This window comes from Amblyomma americanum, chromosome 4, assembly GCF_052857255.1.
Source record: "Amblyomma americanum isolate KBUSLIRL-KWMA chromosome 4, ASM5285725v1, whole genome shotgun sequence".
NCBI classification, from domain to species: Eukaryota; Metazoa; Arthropoda; class Arachnida; order Ixodida; family Ixodidae; genus Amblyomma; species Amblyomma americanum.
The window spans coordinates 204,167,610-204,188,671 of NC_135500.1; the positions used below are offsets into that span (position 1 = coordinate 204,167,610).

The window sequence follows — 21,062 nt, forward strand, 5'->3', positions numbered from 1 at the left end:
TGCTGCCTTTAAATGAACTATAGGCATACGATGAATTGTTTACCAATTAAACGCTTTCGTAATGAAAGTTAACAGTATTTCATTGAGCTGAATAGCCCAGGTTCTAAATGATCTCAGAATTTTTGCTAATAGCGTGTATATTTGCTCCAAAAAAAAAATATTTCTGCGAAGCCATCTTTTGATCATAATCACTTTATTCGGTAGGTCAATATTTTCTTTATACTTTTCATCTCTTTTTTGTGCCTCTAATTATTCACTTTTTACCGCTTTCCTAATCTAGTTTCTCAAATTGCGTGGTTCCGGTCTATGATATTTTTTCGTCTAGATTCGTGTCTGCTTTTTCTATCTTCTCCAAGCTGGAAATATTAATCGGATTGCCTGTTTCAATTGCCTCGGTGTTCTGCTTTTAAGCACTGGTCCTCTGGTCCTCGACAAACCTTTGGCTATAGGTCGATGCAGCATTGCGAGAACTGTGCGAAATATAAAGGTTTACGTAATACATGCAATGTACATACTTTTAATGGTAATGGAGCTTTACTAGCTCCCTAATTAACGATCATTCGCTTTAAATCGGCACTGAGGACAATTCAATCCAGTTTTTTTTTCTCAGTAAAAATCGGTTCTATGCTTGGATATCTATCAATTAAACTTAGTAAGGCGACAAAAGAGGCAAGTTGGGATTGCACTGTAGCTTGACTGCGCTGAGTGGATACAAGGGCGAAACGAGACAAAGACTTGATGTCTCATTTCATTTAATATTCATGTTTCTGTCAAATAAATTTTCAGTTGATAGTTGCACCACGTCCAGTCTTTGTCTCGTTTCTTCCTTGTATCCACTCAGTGTAGTCAAGCTACAATCTATCAGTGCAGGCCAATTCAATTTGTCGTCATCGCCCCTTTTGAGGCAACGATCCCATAATTCTGCCGCGTAAAAGATGAAGACAAGAAAAAAACGAGGCGAGACAAACACGAACCAAGTAGCCCAACGTTTTGTCCTCCAGAGGCAACGGTCCCTGCAGCCTCCGTAAATGACGTCATTCAGCTCACAGGTGACGGCCTGACGCTCTACTACGGAAAGCACTCTATCGAGCAAACAAAAGCCAAGTGCTTTTGGGAAACGTTAAGACGAGTCTGCGGTGCAAGACAGCCAGTAGATAAGGCAATGCTCTTGAAATACATGTTTGCGAAAGGGCTAAATGCATCATCGTGCACTTTGGCGCGGTGATGTGTCGAGCATCCTGGGAAGTGACTCATTCTTCTGCCCATTTTTTCCAAAGGATCTGGTAGGACGGAAGCAGGTTTGTCTGAGGGGAGGAATCGGGAGACGTTGGAGCGATTCCGAAACTATCCGAACAGCCAACCGAACCGTGGTGCAAGCGAAATGGCATTTCAGCGTTCGCGCATAACGCCATCCGGCCATAAATGGGTCGTGCTTCGGATGCATGTATTCTTTGACGAGCCAGTTTAAATGAAAGTCGCGTTTCAGTCGGCTGACTGATACAGTCTCTTTATCTGGTTCGATGTTTCAGACCACATACGGTTGAAGAAATACAAACACGTCAGAGAGTACTGTTGCTTATTGAGAAGTGCGAACGCACCGAATATTCAAACAGGCGCATATTCCTGTAGAACATAACGGGTCAAATAAACGCGATACTCGTTAGCGATTATAACATGGACTATGGGTATTTCACATCTTTCTCGCCTATCAGACGTCATTCAAGTGTACGCTCATAAAAATGAATATCGTACAAGCGAAAGCACTTTAGGACACGTGGCAAGAATATGCATAAATTCGCGACTCCGTTCCTAACCCCACCAACCAAATATCATCATTTTTTGAACTTAAGTCGCGAAGCCCTAAAAGCTTGCTATTGTGAAATACTCTCTGATTGTTGTTGCATTGTCTACCATTACAATATAATGGTCATTTCGTTTCATATATAGGCCCCACACGTCCTTTTTATGAGCAACAACGTGACTAAATTCACCCCCACGCAGCGTGCTTATGATAAGCCCCATGCTCTAGACCGACCAAGTGCTTCAGTCCAGTACCCGGCCAATTGCCAAAGTTACAAGGCTGTTCCACACAGTTCCTCACTTGTCCTGGTGCTGCATGACTCGATGCGTTCGTTCCGTTAAGTTTCGTCTTCTGAGTGACAGTGACGATTCAACGCACGCGCTCCAAAGCCTTGACTCACAGCCCGTAGGAAGTGCGAGGAAGCGTTCGTGGACACAGAGGTAAGTTCCCCTGGAGAGTTTCTTATCTCAAGGGCTCGTTCGTGAAGAGTGTTTGCTTCGAGATAAGAAAGGGCTTCTTACCTGTGCCCATGTAGGGCTGCAGTGGAGCAAACAGAGGATCAAGCAAGACGCCTTTAGAGCCCGCAGCGCCGGGGCCATCGTTAAGCGACTCCTAATGATCCCGAATGAGTCGGCCGGCGTGCTGTCGCACTCGAGAGGAGCGATATCCTTCGCCAGAGGGAGGACGACTGCTCGCCGGAGCTTTCGTTCGTTCTTGGCGCTCTTATCGCCGTTTTGGGGGCGCCCGAGACTTCTGTAATGCAACACCAGAGACGGCGGTGCCGCCACGGGTTGCAATACGGCCGCACGCGGCCCTCATTGGTCCGATAGCGCACCGTCTAGCTTGGCAGACGCAACCAACGGACGCGCATCGAGAAGAGGAAGCTGGATATTGTAAATCCAGTGGAAACGCCAGATGACGGCTTGCATCCGTCGGCGAAAAGTTCCGAAAAAAAAACGATAAATGAAACGTGGGCTGCTTTCACCCCACTGAAAGGAAACGCTTCGCTTGAGAAGTTGCATGCCGACTCAATCAATCAATCAATCAATCAATCAATCAATCAATCAATCAATCAATCAATCAATAATTTTATTTCTTCCTCACAAAAAGATTAGCGGAGGACGAGGAGGGCTCGAAGAAAAAGTGGAAGTTTCCACTTGACGAGCTTCGAGCCCCCTATTTACAAGGCATATACAGTGGAAGATTAAGAAACATACATCTTTATACATTAGAAAGTTTAAAAGTCAGTACGTATAATATGCAATACAAAAATAATATACTCATTTTTGAGCCACAAATAAAGGTCAGTATGTATAAGGAAGGCAGCCACGGTAGCACACCAATTCTACAAGAGAATTTCTAAAATATATAAAACAATTTCATACACGCTCACTGTCGCGTTACAAAGGACTTAAGCATATTGTTGGTAATGGTGCTTATGTTAATTCCTCGACAATGAAGGTGGTTTAGTAGGGTCGGTAGGGCATGACGGAGCATTTGTTCAGATAGTCTTAAGCGTGAGTAAGGAATTTTCCAAATTAGATTAGTGCGTGTATTGTAGTGTCGTGTTTGAGGGGTCAAGTTAGCAAGTTTACGGAGAATTTCAAGCGAGTCATGCTTATATCGCTTTGCAAGGTAGAATGAGTACATATGATGGATGGAAAGAATGTCAAATTTAGTGAAAAGTTCGGATGTATGTTCACGATAATGAACATTTTGCTATGCTGCGGATAGCTCTTTTCTGTAGGACATGTGTGCGATTTAAATTACCAAGTGTTGTTTTACCCCACACTAAGAGACAGTAGTTTACATGTGAAAGGAAAAGTGAATTGTAAATGTGTAATTTAACGGCCGTCGGTAAGTACGATTTATATTTAGTAATGACCCCAGCAGCTTTTGCTATCTGTGTGGTCACGTGGTCAACGTGCGTGTCCCAGGACATATTTTTGTGAAAGTGGACACCAAGACATTTGACAGAATCTACGATTTCTACATCTGCGTCGCCTAAAGTGAACGTCATCTCTGGAGCGCTGGCTGCTTGTCTGGTAGTGAAAATAATTGCCTTTGTTTTATTAGCATTAATCTGTAAAGAGTTTATTTCGCTCCAGGTGGTCTGTTTTTCCAGAGTGTTGTTTATTTCGGATTGAAGAGAATGATAGGAACGACTGCGAAAAAATATTGTCGTGTCGTCTGCATATGTTGCGTATTCTGCGTTGCTACTAATGCACGTAATATCATTTATGTGCAAGTTAAATAATAGGGGACCAAGTATGCTGCCTTGGGGGACACCTGCTTTTATTGGCTGGCAAGTGGATAGAATTTCCTGTATGGAAACGCACTGCATTCTGTTTTCGAGGTAAGACTTTAAGAGGTCGAGAGGTATTCCACGTATTCCATATACTTCCAGTTTTTTTAACAAAGTAACATGGTTTATGCTATCGAATGCCTTCGAAAAGTCTATATATACACCTGCAATTACATATTTTTCTTCGATTGCTTTCAAAATTATTTCTCTTTGAGCCAAAAGAGCATATTCTGTGGACATTCCTTTTCTAAAGCCAAACTGAGTGGGATTAATTAAATTATGTTTAGTTGCAAACTTGGTAATTCGTATGTGGATGAGTTTTTCTAGACCTTTCGAGAAGACTGGCAGGATGGAAATTGGCCGATAGTTTGTCAGATTATTTTTGTCCCCTTTTTTAAATATAGCGACTACCTTAGCGATTTGCATCTTCCTGGGGAAAGTGCCTGTTGAGAGGCAAATATTGTACAAGTATGTGAGCGGCGACAAAATGAGGTCTAGTGCATATTTTACTGGTTTGATCTGGATATTATCAATATCACAAGCAAAGCTGTTTTTCAGTGAATGGTACACAGCACAGACCTCAGTCTCGCTTGTAGGGTCAATGTAAAGACTTTGTGGATTTCTAATCATTCCATTTATTGCCTCCGAGGAATGTGTGCTGGTGACCAAGTTTACAAAAAAGGTATTAAATTCCTCTGCTAGCATCGCTCCCTTAATGACTTTATTGTTTAATATGATTTCATTAATATTTTCCTTTACGGGAACTCTATTTAGCAGCACATTAATTTTTTTTCCATATATGTTCAGCTTTTGGGGCATTACCAAGTTCAAAGTAGTTACATAAATAAACCTGTTTTGCCTTTCGCAGCTTAGCATTAGTTTTGTTTCCATGCATTTTAAAAATTTCCCTGTCTTTCAGATTGCGAGTGTTTAAGAACCTAGCAAATAGCCTTTCTTTTTTTCTTATTAGTTTAATAATAATTGGTTTTTTGGGGAAAGGAAATGGCGCAGTATCTGTCTCATATATCTTTGGACACCTGAACCGCTCCGTAAGGGAAGGGATAAAGGAGGGAGTGAAAGAAGAAAGGAGGAATAGGTGCCGTAGTGGAGGGCTCCGGCATAATTTCGACCACCTGGGGATCTTTAACGTGCACTGACATCGCACAGCACACGGACGCCTTTCTTCTTTCACTCCCTCCTTTATCCCTTCCCTTACGGCGCGGTTCAGGTGTCCAAAGATATCTTATTAGTTTCAAATCCCGAATGAGTCGGCCGGCGTGCTGTCGCACTCGAGAGGTGCGGTATCTTTCGCCAGAGGGAGGACGACTGCTCGTCGGCGCTTTCGTTCGTTGTTGGCGCTCTTATCGCCGTTTTGGGAGCGCCCGAGACTTCTGTAATGCAACACCAGAGATGGCGGTGCGGCCACGGGTTGCAATACGGCCGCACGCGGCCCCTCATTGGTCCGATAGCGCACCGTCTAGCTTGGCAGACGCAACCAGCGGACGCGCATCGGGAAGAGGAAGCTGGATATTGTAAATCCAGTGGAAACGCCAGATGACGGCTTGCATCCGCCGGCGAAAAGTTCCGAAAAAAAAAAACGATAAATGAAACGTGGGCTGCTTTCACCCAACTGAAAGGAATTGAGAAGTTGCATGCCGACTGACCACGTGCTCGCGGAATGCTCGCGCCGGCTTTCTAAGCCGCGCCCAACCCCATCACATAGATGTGCAGTAAATTGCCTTTCACAGTGAGCAAGGATAGTTGCTAGTTTCTAACAAGGGACGCTGAGGTAAAATTGAATCGCAGGGGCTTTTCTTGTTTCATGAGATCTTTCATTTCAGTTGTTCAGAGGGCTGCACAGCGCCAGGAAGAAACAAGAAATCTTCCAGGCTTAAATTGTCGGAAACCTCTCTCTTTAGATTGGTCGGCGCTTCAAGGACATCGCAACAACACCACTCCTTTGCGTCCTCTGGCATTTGTATCGGTTGTTCGTAATTGAACTCGTTAGCATAGCTGTGTGATCACGTCTAATTTGACCAAAATTGATTGATTAATTGATTGATTGATTGATTAATTGATTGATTGATTGATTGATTGATTGATTGCAATCAGTGACTTTCCGACGGGTTGCATTGTGCGATTCACTTCCACCTGCATTCAGTCATGGCTTCGCGATTTCAGTCTCCGCAAGACAGCTAGCTGTTCGCTGCGAAAACGCTTTGATGTTGACCAAGCACAAACAATAACGCTAGATAAGATATCCTTTGAATAATAAGTAATATCGGGCTTTCAAGGATTGATTTCAGAACTACGTGCTTCTCGGCGGAGGAACTCCTGTTGTCCTTACTTCTGTTTTCCCCTGCACAGCTTTGTATACACCCACGCTGTTATATGTATATCCCACACAGGCGGCAGTCGTATACACATTTTCTCTTGACGTTTTTGCTATCGTCAAAAGCGTTCCCCACTGGTTTTTTGTGGCTCTCTTAACTGTTCGATGCGGTCGATGGAAACACTTCAAAAGAAAGATTTTGCTACATATCAGAAGAATGGACCATCACGTTCAATATTTCCACAACAATGTCTTACAATTGTCCAGTTTTCAAAATTCTTGTCCGAGAATGTCGGACATGGGATAGAGGAGAGAGAAGGAAGGAAGGAAGGAAGGAAGGAAGGAAGGAAGGAAGGAAGGAAGGAAGGAAGGAAGGAAGGAAGGAAGGAAGGAAGGAAGGAAGGAAGGAAGGAAGGAAGGAAGGAAGGAAGGACGGACGGAAGGAAGGAAGGAAGGAAGGAAGGAAGGAAGGAAGGAAGGAAGGAAGGAAGGAAGGAAGGAAGGAAGGAAGGAAGGAAGGAAGGAAGGAAGGAGAAAAGGAAGGAAGGAAGGACTTTTTGATTCTGATCACTAATTTAGTACAGTTTTCATAATTTTTATTACTGCAGAAGCAGTGATACTGTAGCCCGCTCGGAAATATTGCGTGTGTTTAAGGGAAGCCTTCAGCCCAAGCGAGGAGACACCACCATACACCTCCACAATCCAGAATAAGCACATACCAGCCACCTCTCCACCACCCGGTTAGTTAGGGGACTTACCCTCCACCCACTGCCGCCCTCAATTCACCGCCCCCCCCCCCTTCCCCCGAAGCGCCTATACCTGACTATACCCTCCAGAAACGCCACCCACCACTAACCCGCTACAAAGCTTCCTTCTCCTAGAATCCTACGCAACAGCGGAACGGAAAAGCTACGACGAAATCGAATTCGAAGGCGCAGTGGGAAAAGCAGCTGCGCTCCTGAAGCATCACCCTGCAGCCACATATATACCTACCCCCGTAGCTATATAGGAAGCTGGCCACCCAATCACCGCCGCCCTCGAACCATTTTCGCCCAACACCGCTCTCCAGCAAAATTGGGTCGCTTGTGTTAAGCCTCGGCGTAGAGTATAAAAGCATTCAGTGGAGTAAAAACATCAAAGTAATCACCCAGGCTAAGCCCAACTGCTTTCGCACAACTGTCGCATCAGATGTCTTATCGTCCCGCAACTTTTCCGAGCATAATTAGCGCAGACACCATCCGGATAAGAAACAAGGGGGAATTAACCCGAAAAGATCAGGAGATACAAAGAGACAAAGAAAGGAATGTTTTCTTTTACCTCCTTTTTTCGAGCTTTCAGGTACACCCCTTATAAAAATGGTCCGTAGACAGTCCATATACTTCTAATAGACTGTACTGCCTTCCTATCCATGTTCCTTTTTGTCTACTCATATTCTATAGACTATCTATAGACAAAAGTCTGCTAAAAGTGTACGCCGATAAATCGATAGATTTTCTATAGACTGTCTATAGACAAAAGTCTGCTAAAAGTGTACGGCGATAAATCGATAGATTTTCTATAGATTGTCTATAGCATTTGTATTGCCTATAGACTGTTCTTTAGGATTTTTCTATAGACGTTCTATATGGTTTATAGACATAGTCTATGGAAAGTCTATGGACTGTCTAATTTTTTTTTTTTGTAAGCGACTTCGTCGGCAATGCTTCCTTCATTATTGAGTTGAGGAATGTATTTCGTACGATTTCACATCTCCAAGCCCGCGGACTCCAACATTGCAAAACGCAACAACAGGGTTGGGTTAGAAGAAAGAGATCCCCTTTGTATTCTTTTTTTTTTTTTGTCCGCTCTTAAGCGCGGAAGGCAACCGGTACTGCCACTCAGGATCCACCACGACGGTGTGTGAGGTAAGAAGGAAGTTGCGCCCAGAATCACCGGAAGCTCAAGCTCGTCAATCATCCCCGAGCGTCCGTCCACGCACGCCGGTGCCGAGGCGGAGGAGCAGTTGTTGGGCCGAAGAAGACGGCCTCAAGTTTCCAAGCAGGGTTACTCTCCTTCTTTCCGAACACAGTCGGCGCCCGGACTTTAATGACGTGAGAAAGCACGGAAGCAGCCGCTTTGCCGCGCCCGTGCGGGATGTCACCACCTTTATTCATAATGAGTCACATGATGGAAGCGGTTCACATTACGAGCATGTGGCCGGAAAGACTTTCTAATGAGAAGGCGTGTGATACCCCATTGGGCTTTGCGTTTAGTTTTTTTCGTTGCATATGGACTGTATGAGCATTTGCTGCAATAAAATAAAAAATAATAATTGATGTGTTTTTATTGTTTGTAGATTTATATTTGTGACTTTATGCCCAATACAGACTACCGAAGATGTTTAGTTGAAAAAAAAATTGCTTTTTGACATTTTGATCGAAGCAAACAGTCACTGAAACCTTGGAAAACATAGGAGAATGTAACTTAATTTAACCAGGTTGGCAAATTGGCTGTGCAATCGTGGAGGTAGATGATAATTTCTCAAGAAGTAGAACAAAAAAAAAACACACCGCCGGTGGAATCCGAAACTAACCTCCACATGCCGCGTGCAGTGCTCACTGTGTCCGACACTCCCATAAGAACTTTACTTCGTCTATAGTTTAGCTTCTCAACATGTAGGTGCAAGCTCTGCCTAGTACGTCTCCGCTATGCTAGATCTCACGAGTATGTTCTACGCTGTCGATACGCCGATGGTTGATAAGTCATAAAACGCTGCCGTCTCCTTTGTAGCACACTTTCGGTTCAGGGTTTTTCGCTGTTTGAAATTGTTTTACGCATAACTTTCGATCAAAAATAAAGACTATTTGGACTAAACGACGAATTTCTAATAGACATAAAACAGTAGATTTACGTAATTTACACTGGCACCACTCGAATTAAAAATGCGACGTCCGCGATTCATTATTTTTATGCACTGCGTACTTGGAACTCGTGACTTAAAAGTCGCTATAATGGGTTTTAATTTCATAAGAACCGCCAGTAATATATGCGGCAGAGTAAGCAGAAACTGGACGAGAACTGCGTCATACTGGTTAGGCACACGCATGAACAAACAGCATTTTCTTTTTCTCAAGATGTCCCCATGTTCTGTCTGAACATTGAACATCTCGCGTGCCTTACGCTGCTGTCATCTCACTCCTTACAACGCACCGCTCCACCGCTGACTGTTTGCAGAAAGAGAAAGGTGCGGGTGAGTCTCATCCTTATCAATGGCTCGAGGGTCATGTCGTCTTGTGGGCTCGCCGATAACTTCCTGCCGTTGGTTATTGCTGCGTGCACGTGTGTCCAAGTCGTCCAGCAGTCATGCCCATTGAGCGGCTTTCCTTCCAGTACGCTCATCAACACTGAAGATGTTGAAATAGTAGTGGTAGTAGTGATATCTCTGTTAGCAGTGGTATTAGTAGTAGTGTGAATGCGTTTAAGGAGCGTTAGCTCTTACTCATCACGTTTTTCTCGACTTCTTGGGGCCTGCTACCACCTCTTTTCGGCGGGAAATTTTCCAAGTCCGAGGAATTCAAGATGGCGGCTGCCATATAAAATCGATATAGCAACCCAATTGGTGATTGATTGGTGACGTCACTGATGTATCCAATTGGTGAGTCATTGGTGACGTCACTTATAAACCCAAGGTGTCGATCAATAATGGTAATTAATGGCTGCAATATGCACAAGTGAAATGTTCGTGAGTGTGTTTATCGTATGGGAAAATAAAACGTACAAATTCAGATTACCATTGGCGTACCTCACTTTAATGTCATTCATATCAATTCTAGTAAACCAAAGAGTGAGAGTGTTTGGTTTACAGTTTACACCGTTCTGTCTTGTGCGAGCATGCTTACCCTGAACAAAAAGTCCCCTCAGCTCCTTTAAAACACTCCGAATCTTTAAACGATCCATTACACCTCGATCAAGGGCTCCGTCGCGCCTCCCCAAACTACGGCGACTTCCTGTTTGGAGGAAGAGCGTTTTCGCCGCGAACAGAGGCGATTCCCTGAGTCTGGGCACATGGCGTCTGCAGCGTGCGCGTCCCGATATAGCTTCGGAAACTCGTCGATGCGCGCCAAGGGCTCCCTTGATGGACGCGGCCGATTAGCGAGCGTGTTTACACGGTTGCCACTTCCCTTGCCCGCCGATGACGGCCAAGAAGAAGCCCCGCGCAGGAACTGCCTTTATCTCCTGTTGCACAACGCGAGCTGGCGGGAAGAGGAGCCCGTGCCGGAGCTCTGACTCACCGCGCTGAACGTGCAGGGGGAGATTGCCATGTGCCGACGGTGACGTAAGGGATACGAGCGCGAAACCACCGCTGAAAAAGGAACGCGAGAGGCTCGTCTGCATACATATATGGTCGCGAGGGGACCTGCGCGGATGCAGGCATATTTTTCTCCCGTTTATCTCCTGCCCTGGAGATAAAACGTCCTGTGTAGTAGCACAGTAGTAGGGTGGAGTCAGCGAGCGGAACTCCGCCCGACAAGAGCGAAGAATGCCTACGCTGTTATTTGTTCAGATTTGCTCGCGATTAGGGGCTGTACGCCGCGAGTGCGCTGAGTATGTTTGACGTACTATCAGCAACGAATGAAACGCGAGCAAGGCAATTCAATCCAGCTCTTAGCCGGGAGGACCTCAATTATACTGGACGGTAATTTTACTTCGAAGGCGCGAAGACTGTCCTTTGGAAGTATTATTCAAACTCACTTATATTTCCTCTCCAGAAGCTAATATGTTGGTGCTTTTGTGTTGGCACTTCAGTTCTCCTGCTCTCGTTTCATTCGTTGCTGATAGTAAAGTTGCTGATAGACAAGATGTTTGTTCAGGAGTGCCTAGCGAAATTGTAAAAGTAGAGGTGCAGATGGAAAAAGAGAAATAAAATATGCATTTGCAGGGTTTAACAAGTGAGTGCCACGGGTAGAGGGGCATGCAACAAAGGCGAAAGTCATGAAGGTGCACTAGGAGAATTTTCTTAGCGTTGTAGGCTTAGCGCAACGAACGCCGGAATTAGTAACGTGTGTGTGTATATAACTGTTTTCGGCATCATCTGTTCACTACACGGCTAAAGAGATTGGTCACTTCCCTTCGACGTCATGAAGAGCGGCCAAAGAAAAGAAAATTTCCAGCAAGTATGCACGAAACCTCCTACCCTCTGAAGTCATCATTTGACTGCGGACACGTGGAGCACTTCTGACTATCAAAGGACAGAAAAAAATGGCTGATGGTTTAGCATTGCTAAGCAAGTAATACTGTGCACGTACCGTCACGTACGTGAAAGCGCGTTTGAGGTGTTCACTGACCCAGGAAGCCAGTTATGCGATTCTTCAACTTTTTCATCGTCAGTGTCAATTTACCCAATGTACGCCGGCGGCCTATGCTGCAGTGTTGTCAACGCCTACGCATGCAACGCACATCTCTCTGCCACTGCCGCCGCATAGCTCAAAGCGCGAATATTAGTTTGATAGCAGTATTAGTCGAAGAAGAATACGATGTGCAACGCACAGCAGGCGAGTGTGTTGCAGTTTAACGCGAGGCGTCTGCGGCTGCGACGCAGTGGCCAGCGAAGCTGATCTGTTCGCGCCACCGCGGGTTTGAATCCCAGTCGCGGATATGCGTTTAATTTACTTTATTTCACTTGGCACAAACCCACCAACACCGCAAGACCTTGCTCGAGGTCCCCGCCTGAATGAAGAGCCCGCTCATAGTGACACGACCTTTCAAGTTCTTTCTCCTGTTCCTGCTACAGAAAAAGCGCAAATAGGGAAGTCGGAGGCAAGCACCATTTTGACCTCATCGCCTTACAAGGCGAAGCTAGTTGAAGCAAAACCTCCCAAGGAATCAGGTATGGCGTCAAGAAAACGAAGCGGGAAATCTAACGAAAGGGTTCTCGGTGGAAGTGTTCGGTCGCAGGATATCGCACTTAAAGGAAAACGTTCTGCGAAGCGATTAACAAGCAACCAATGTCACTGGTAGTGCCTCGTGTGCAAAGAATTGTGGAACAACACGGCGCCTCGTTCTGTGCGTATCCAATGCACAATGTGTCACGAGTAGGCTCACGAAGAGTGCGCAGGGCCCCATGGATTGTACTTCGAGTGCTCCGAGTGCAAGAACTGATTTTGTTTGGTTTTGACAAAATGTCTCGTTTTTCTCCGTGGATCGGGGCAAAATGAGACAGATGGGACTTTTTTTTATAATTGATGAGTATTCATAGTTGCGATGTTGCAAGCTTTCTTAATTTTTCTGACCACTTAGCTAAGATTCTAAGGAAGGCTCATGTACAACGTTTTCGTGTTTTGAAATAAAGGAGCAGAAACAGTGTGAGTTTGCAAATTTTTGTCTCGTTTTACCCCGCCCTACCCTAAGCCATTTTCATTTGCTACTATTTGTGATGCTCTCTGTTCCTTATGCACATAAGTATTGGGAGGATATTTCAAACGGTTAAGGAGACTCGTGCCTAGCATCAGAGGTACAGCTGTGCAATTTTCCTTAATATCTCGGGAACGTTGACCAGGCGGTCGATCATAGTCCCATCCAGGACCGCAGTGGCGAAACGGATGGGCGCATGCGCACAAAGTGCTTGCCAATTGCAGCGTCGTCTGCTCGGCTGTTCTGTTGACGGGACACAACCCTCGCTGCCTACCAGTTGTAACGAGCAGCCGGGGTTGTGTCCCGTCAGCAGAACAGAACAGAAGAGCAGCAGAACTGGATAGTAAGAGACAAGCGACAGTGGGAGGAGACACAAGCGGACACTTCGCTGCCTTAATTGTGGCCTCACGTGACCTCTTGCGTGTCAGTGTCGAGCCGACTGCAATGTTACAGACAGCTTGAATGTATGCTTGCAAAAATTAAATCCGAAACTATGAGGCAGAAAACGGGATTCATCCGATTATTTTCAGCAAATTGGCATTTGTGGCATTCAAGGCACTGTACTTTTTTTCTGGGCAAAAAAAATAGTAAAATATCAACACAAACAGACACATAAACTAAAGAATTTTAGACCTTTATTGCAACAAGGACGCACTCTTTTTAATTGAAATAGTAACATCATTTGCACTTTTGTAGCGTGCTTAGAGCTTTTGTTTTGTTTCGGGCCTGAGCCGGGCCTACCCACTTGTTGGGCCGGGCCTGGTAATTGAGAGCTTCCTCGAGCTCGGTGCGGGCCCGAGAATGTATTAGATAAACAGGGCCGGGCTAGGGCGGATAACGGTAGAAGGTACCGGCCGGGCTTGGGCCAATAATTACGGCCCATGCAGTACTCTACCCACAACCATGCCGAAACCGCTGTACGCGAAAGCACGACGAGCCAGCGAAACCCGTTGAAAAAGAGGCTCTGCCTTCTGTCGCACGCAGTACTCGCTCGGGCTGACGTGTCCTTCGGCCAGCGTGAGAGATCGTCATGTGGTAACAGCGAAAACCGGCTGCGCCAACGAACGCCGCGAACACACAGCGCGACCTGCACGTGCAGTTCAGTGGCGGGAGAGCAGCAGAAAGGGGGGGGGGGGGGGAGAGGTACAGGAAAGAAGACCTGCAGCAGTCTGCAGGACGAGACTGATTGGCTTCCCGGTCGTCTGTAGCTTCGATTCGGCGCGAGGAAAACAAACAGGCGCGGGTAACGAGCCAGCCAAGCAACGGGCCGACGATCCTCCCAGCCGTTGGGAAAATAACGGTCTCTGCCATGCGCTGCTGCTGCTGCTAGGGGGGCAGGCATGCAAGCAGGCAAGCGTTAAACAACGAGCTCCCGGCCAGCAGGAGCGAGATGATGGCAGGGGTCTCTGTTGACACCAGCGGCTCCAAAACGATCAAGTTCCAAGGTCGGGATCAGGGTTGTCTCAACAAAAGGGCCGCAGGCCGGAAGCCTATCTGCACACCCTCTTCATCTCCACCCGCTCCCCTCCCAGGCTGCCATACTTGCCTTTGCCAGCTCGCCAACGGGTCGCTACAAATTTATACACACGCGCGCGCAACGCGCGCAGTATGCGCGAAGGTGTCCCGTTATGCGGCGGGGACCAGTGGACGCGCGTCGCCAACATGACGAATGCGCGGCGAGGTTCAAGGCTGGGGAGGGAGGGAGGGAGGGAGGGGGAGGGTGGGGGATTGGGGGCGGGGGGCAGATGCTCTGGCGGACGACGCCGGGACGGCGCGGTTTTGTGTGCGCGAAGCGGATGGCGAGGCTGCGTGGTCTGAATTCGCCCTTCGGATCGGGGCACGTAGCAGCAGCAGCAGCAGTGCCGTATCAGGTGCTCAAAGATAGCAACGGCGTCGTTGCGAGACGGAATAACAAAGCTTCGTTGCGCAGTTGCTTGCTTCCTGAAGGTTGCCTCCCGTCAGATACACGAGAAACCGCAAGCGAGCGGCTATTACACACGACGAGTGACAATGGAGCTTAATAGGGTAGAACGTTGGGCCGGTTGGTGTAGCGACATAATTAAAAACTTTGCGCAGAATAACACAAGACGGGAGGGAGAAACACGCACACACACATATTGCGCTCGTGTGTGTGTGTGCGTGTTTCTCCCTCCCGTCCTGTGTTATTGTGCGCAAAGTTTTTAATTATGAGTGACAATGGGCCACTCGTTCGCGCTCACTTTGGGGTGAATGAAAGTGCAGGACTTTGATGGTCTCGGGCGAGGTGACTAAAACTTCAACTTTAGTTTCTCGCGACGTCTGGGACAAAGCTATGGAAGACACAGCTTTCTGCCGCTGAGTTTTCCTCATCATTTCATCGAGCTGCCGACATTGTTTCTTTTTCTTTCAAAAATTGAACAGATTGAATCTGTGAGGACGGTGTTGCGACATGTTGACAGGCACTACAACAGACACCTGACATTAAAGAGAGAGAGAGCTACAGCTGCGTTATCAGTAGCCATTGTTTTTCATGTTATATGAAAACGTTCGCCTTTCGACTAGGCTAATAAGTCTGGGAGACATCCCCCAGCCGCCATGAAACGCTGTTGGAGCGCGTGGGCCTTGTCGCATGCGACTTCCACTTTCATATGCCTGGCGTTACCTGAATGCGGATTCTGCTGTGACTATTGCCATCTTTCTGTCTCGATACTCAAATCGTCATGGACATCAAATCGATATGGGATCCATCAGCATAGCAGCATCACCACTCTTGTGACGTAGCCTCAGAAAGCGCGCGTGTGACAACGCATAATGATTTGAGGTCTCGTGCACCCCCGTTAATGTCTTTGAAGATCGATGTGTATTCCCTGACTGAAAGCCGGCCATACTGCGTTTGTGACGCTTTGAGTAACCAATGACATATTCTGGTCATGATAGGGGTTATAGCCTGTCAAATTTTGAAGGTCAGTAGACTTTCATATGGATAGTGTTCTAGTGATTCAGCACAATACGCTGTTGGGCGAATTTGTGCAGGTTGAATCAACGAAATGGGCTGTGCGGACGGGACGATCACAACAGGCAAGACTGGACCAGTCTTTACCGGTCTGTGCCAGTCTCAGCAGGAGTAGACCATGACAAGATCGCTCTTGTATATTATCATGGTCACCTCTTTTCCGCGAACCTTCCCGATGAATGATGTTTCAGCGTTTTAACCCAATTCCCGCAGACGTTCTTAAAAAAAGATTTCTAGGAAGAAAGATGTCGAACTTGAACGATGGACTTGTTCGGTGGCCGGTCGGAAGCATGAAATAGGAGAACGCAAGGTATACACCTATGTCCATGACGGCCTCCCGCAGAATTGAGAGATGAGTGCTCTAGCAACCGAGTGACGTCCCACGAAAATATTGAAGTCTTGGCTCAAGAGCTGCGGGCGGAGCAGGACAGGCCCTAAGTTACCGCCACGTGACGTTGCTAGTCGATAAATCAATGGGCACACGGTTTTATATTCCTTAGCAAAATATAAGGAACCCGTTCCCTTCGTAAAGGTAAATACCGTTAAAGACCTGAAAAGCGATTCACAATCGTTTTTATCATGCCTGAATTGCTTTTGACGTCTAGCCAAGTGCTGAGCCATTTCATGAGACCAGCCCGAGGCTATAAACGCGACATGTATACACAATAACTTCCGAAGCTTTCACCGCACTCCGCACACGTGCTGTAAACGTTTCCGTAAACTAGGAATACCCGGCAGCCGAGTAAACAGGGAACCAGCAAAAACGACTTAGTTACTTCCTGCTGCAATAACTTTTGCGGATGCTGAGATTCCAAAGTGAGTGGACTCCTTCAATGGTTGGGAAGGAATTTCTTTTACGTTTTTTTTTCTTTTTGTCTGGGACGCTTTCCAGCAGTAGCCAGCGGCTGCAAACAGGCCACGCAACAGAAGCCCAAGCACGTAGGAGTGCACTTACACATGGCGTTTTGAGGAATGCCGCCGTCACGTGCGCTGCACAGCCACGTTGTCAGCCTTAGACCCGCGCGTGAAAAGCGCCTCCTTTCGGCGAGGCGGTTGACGAACCGCAGCCAAGTCAAACAGCCAGCCAGCCAGCCGGCAAGCCATAGGCAGGCGGTTTGGATTAGGATCGGGTCAGCTGTGGGCTCGGCGTCGTAAAACCGCGCGGCCGTGTGGTGTGTGTTGCGCGCGCGGGGGCGATTTACCGAACCCTATTATTAAACAGCGACTCCCCTTTGGTCGTGGCGGCGGTAGGCAGCCTCGGCACGTATTTGGGTCGCGCGCAACCAGAGGCGTTGTTTGTTTTAGCTCGAAGCGCGAGTGCTGCGACGACGTCTCGAGGCTTCTTCAGGGCGGCTCACGGTTGCATCCCGCCAGTGCAAGTATGAGATGCCGGCCGAAGCGGCGCTTTCAGAAGATGTTGCCTTTCTTCCTTTCTTGTCAGTCGCTGAAAGAGAGCCGGCGGTGAAAAATTAGAGGCGCATAAATTTTTCCGAAGACCGCGCGTGGCAACAGCGCGCGCGCGTAAATACTCGTGTACAACGCGGAAGACTCAGGGAAGAGCGCCTGCATGTGAGTGGGTTTATGCCTCCAAAACCGAGCTGGTTTCCGTGAAAGGTTGAAGAGGCGACGTCACCGAGTGTGGCGAAGCTCGCGCGGCAAACCTGTTGCAGATACGGGATCTTCGGCCGTTGGAATGCGAGTTGCTATATACGCGCCCTGACTCTGAGGCCGCATCAGGGTAGCTGGCCGAGGTGGCGTCGAAATTGACAGCAGTAATTTAAAAAAAAAGTATATAAGAGAATCTATCGACATTGGTGCCTCGGCATGGAACACTCGAAGTCTGGTGTAGAGATGGTTGGCGCTGTTCACGCCAAATTTAATTACGCAGAAGTTGTTCTGTAATACTGGTGCTGCAATAAACGGACTCGCAGTCTGTGTACAGAAGACTGGCGCTATTTACGCGAGATTTTGAGGTTAGTTCCTCAAACGTCCAAGTGATTCCGTACGACTGCTGCAGCAATGTGGACTTGGGCCTCTAACAGACAGCGTTGGGTGATCTTTACGGTGAAGAAACTCTAGTGTAACTAAGTGACAAAAACTGAACACACACACACACACACACACACACACACACACACACACACACACACACACACACACACACACACACACACACACACACACACACACACACACACACACACACACACACACACACACACACGCACAAATAAAGTAAGTTAGAGAAAACTTAATATAACTACGTTAACACGTTTTGGCGGGCTAGTTGGTTAAGCATCTTGAATAAACAGCGCGAACAAAGACGAGCACAAAAGACAAGAAAGCGAACGACACGGCGCTGACTAACAACTGAGGGTTTATTGCTGATCACACAAGTATAAATACATAGATGTCGGCAATGAGGGAAAGGTTTACAAAGTGCAAAACACCAAAAACAAAACATAAATGTGACAACAGCAACATAAGCACGCTAGAAATCAGCAGAGATTATCAACCCCCAGGAGTGAAAGCTCTTTTTGCAGAAGTGTTAGCGAAGGGGTACTTATACATGCATTTCCCTGCTTGAATATGTTGTTGGGAAAAAACTGCGAGGGAAATTATCGAGGCATACAACATATTCAAGCAGGGAAATGCATGTATAAGTACCCCTTCGCTAACACTTCTGCAAAAAGAGCTGTCACTCCTGGGGGTTGATAATCTCTGCTGATTTCTAGCGTGCTTATGTTGCTGTTGTCACATTTATGTTTTGTTTTTGGTGTTTTGCACTTTGTAAACCTTTCCCTCATTGCCGACATCTATGTATTTATACTTGTGTGATCAGCAATAAACCCTCAGTTGTTAGTCAGCGCCGTGTCGTTCGCTTTCTTGTCTTTTGTGCTCGTCTTTGTTCGCGCTGTTTATTCAAGAAGTTAATATAACTAAAAAAATGTGACTCTGTGGGTTAAAGCAGCGCTTGAATCACGGATTTCCTTTCCCCTCCATACTGAGGCACCTATATTTAGCTATATCCTGAGGGAAGTTAACGTCGGCCAAATTGTTGGGTTAAATATGAATGCCAGTTCCCGTTACTTAATGTATGCACCTGCTAACCGCAGCCTAGTTCTCGAACCAGTGTGGAGAAAGCGGGAAATTGTGGAAACTTCTCACCCACCTGAGAGTTGCGTCCGTCGTCACGCGTAAGCCAGTCGAGGATAGCTTTAAGCCGCAAAGCACACGCACACACGTACACACACACCACACCCCACCGCACCGCGCCGCATCGGGCCACGCCACTCAGTCAAGAACGCTAAAGTGTGCGCCTTTATATTGCGCACATGAGGCAGGTGCTTTGTTTGGCTCGTGTTGGCTGACTGACAAATGACCATCAGTGAGAAATGAAACCCGAACGGTATAAGTGAAACCTGTGAACAAGAGCACAACATTATTAGGTTCTGCAGAAAAAAACACCGACTGAGTTTGAAACGTCCACCCTACGGTAGTCGCACCATCCAAGTGAAAATCAAGCACACAAGTATTCATTCTGCTTAAGCTAAATCTTATTGTTTCGCACTTCCATTTTCATTGCATTGTTCGTATTTCATTTGACACTGACTGTACATGCTTAGTTACGAGAGTTCTGATCCCTAATGCGGACCCGCCAGTCATTCATAGTACGCGTCCCATTTATGCCGCGCAGGCTCGTGGAGCCTATACAGCATCGAGGGCCGTACTCATGCAACCATTATTATTATTATTATTATTATTATTATTATTATTATTATTATTATTATTATTATTATTATTATTATTATTATTATTATTATTATTATTATTGTTGTTGTTGTTGTTGTTGTTGTTGTTGTTGTTGTTGTTGTTGTTGTTGTTGTTGTTGTTGTTGTTGTTGTTGTTGTTGTTGTTGTTGTTGTTGTTGTTGTTGTTGTTGTTGTTGTTGTTGTTGTTGTCCACATACTATGGCACATGCCCACATAGTGGGATTGGCCAAGAATTGGGGGGCACAGAGAGTTTTTGAGGTAAATAATTCCTGGACGAAATTAAAATGAATGGTAAGGACGGAAGAAGTAAACAAAAAGGAACAGCGAAATGAAACGGGAAATGCAGAACGCACGCGGGAGATCGAGATTTATGTTTATGTTATTGTTTCCTAATTCTTCTTCTTCGTAATAATTCATTCTTCTGCCTCTTGTTTCTTGGTGAGTCCTGCTTGCGACAGTGGTGCAGCGTATAAGTTTGCTTCATATTTACCTGCCCGGATGTCACAGGCAGGCGCAACCAGTGGTGGAGCGATAGGCACATGTATCGGGGCATAAAACCACATACAATTCGGGTCCTGATGTCACCTAATCGGAGCGCGATTCGCCAGGAAGACTTCGATACTGTGTCCTGATTGGCCGGCTTCCGCTACACTGGCGAATCGCGAAGCCAAGGCGGAGGCAGTTTTTTGTGTGCCGCGAGCTTTGCCAATTCGGCACCCGATGATCCGAGCGCCGCTGCCGGGCTATAGGAAAAGGCCGCAAATGTACGGAAATTTTATTTCCATAAGGTTCTTCCTTCGTAATTGGTTCTAGCGGCGGCACGCCTGCGCGAACGTCGGAATGTACCAGTAAGCGTTGCGGGGTAAAAACAACGGAGCAGAAAGGAGGGACAGCTTCGTTATATATTAGACAGCTACGAGATATCGCGATTTTTTGCGCGCTTAGTGAGACCATAGCGTAATTTTCATGACGACATTTTCTCCATAAATTCATTTTTTTTTTTGTCCCTTCATTACTGTCCGTTTCGCCTGCAGCATCATGGCTCAGCAAGCAAGTACTGTTATTCGCCGGCTCTGGTATCATAGGCAGCGCTGGACGATGTCGAAAAGGGCAGACATTGGACATGAAAGAGAATTGTAGGGATGTACATCTGAACGTGATCGCTTCAGGCGATCTTCATCATCTTCATCATCATCATCAGCCTGACTACACCCACTACAGGGCAAAGGCCTCTCCCATGTCTCTCTAATTAACCCTGTCCTTTTGCCAGCTGCGCACACCCTATCCCCGCAAACTTCTTAATCTCATCCGCCCACCTAACCTTCTGCCGCCCCCTGCTACGCTTGCCTTCTCTTGGAATCCACTCCGTTAGCCTGAGCTTAGCTAGCGGAAGGATTCCGCTATCCCGCACCGTCAAATATATATATATATATATATATATATATATATATATATATATATATATATAT

At 46.5% G+C, this 21,062-nt stretch overlaps 2 protein-coding genes across 2 annotated transcripts in view; both read right to left on the reverse strand.

The window, feature by feature from the left end:
* LOC144129130 (sushi, von Willebrand factor type A, EGF and pentraxin domain-containing protein 1-like) overlaps positions 1–2,514 on the reverse strand; it is a 75,475-nt gene extending 72,961 nt beyond the window's left edge. Inside the window, exon 1 of the mRNA XM_077663058.1 lies at positions 2,323–2,514. Within this exon, the coding sequence (XP_077519184.1) occupies positions 2,323–2,400 (78 nt within the window). The 5' untranslated portion in view covers positions 2,401–2,514. The remainder of the gene's footprint in view (positions 1–2,322) is intronic.
* The window catches only part of Polr1D (RNA polymerases I and III subunit AC2 l(2)37Cg), a 389,457-nt gene extending 379,894 nt beyond the window's left edge, over positions 1–9,563 (reverse strand). The window contains exon 1 of the mRNA XM_077663074.1: positions 9,553–9,563. The gene's annotated coding sequence lies outside the window, so the exon portion shown is untranslated. The remainder of the gene's footprint in view (positions 1–9,552) is intronic.
* Positions 9,564–21,062: the final 11,499 nt, after the last annotated feature.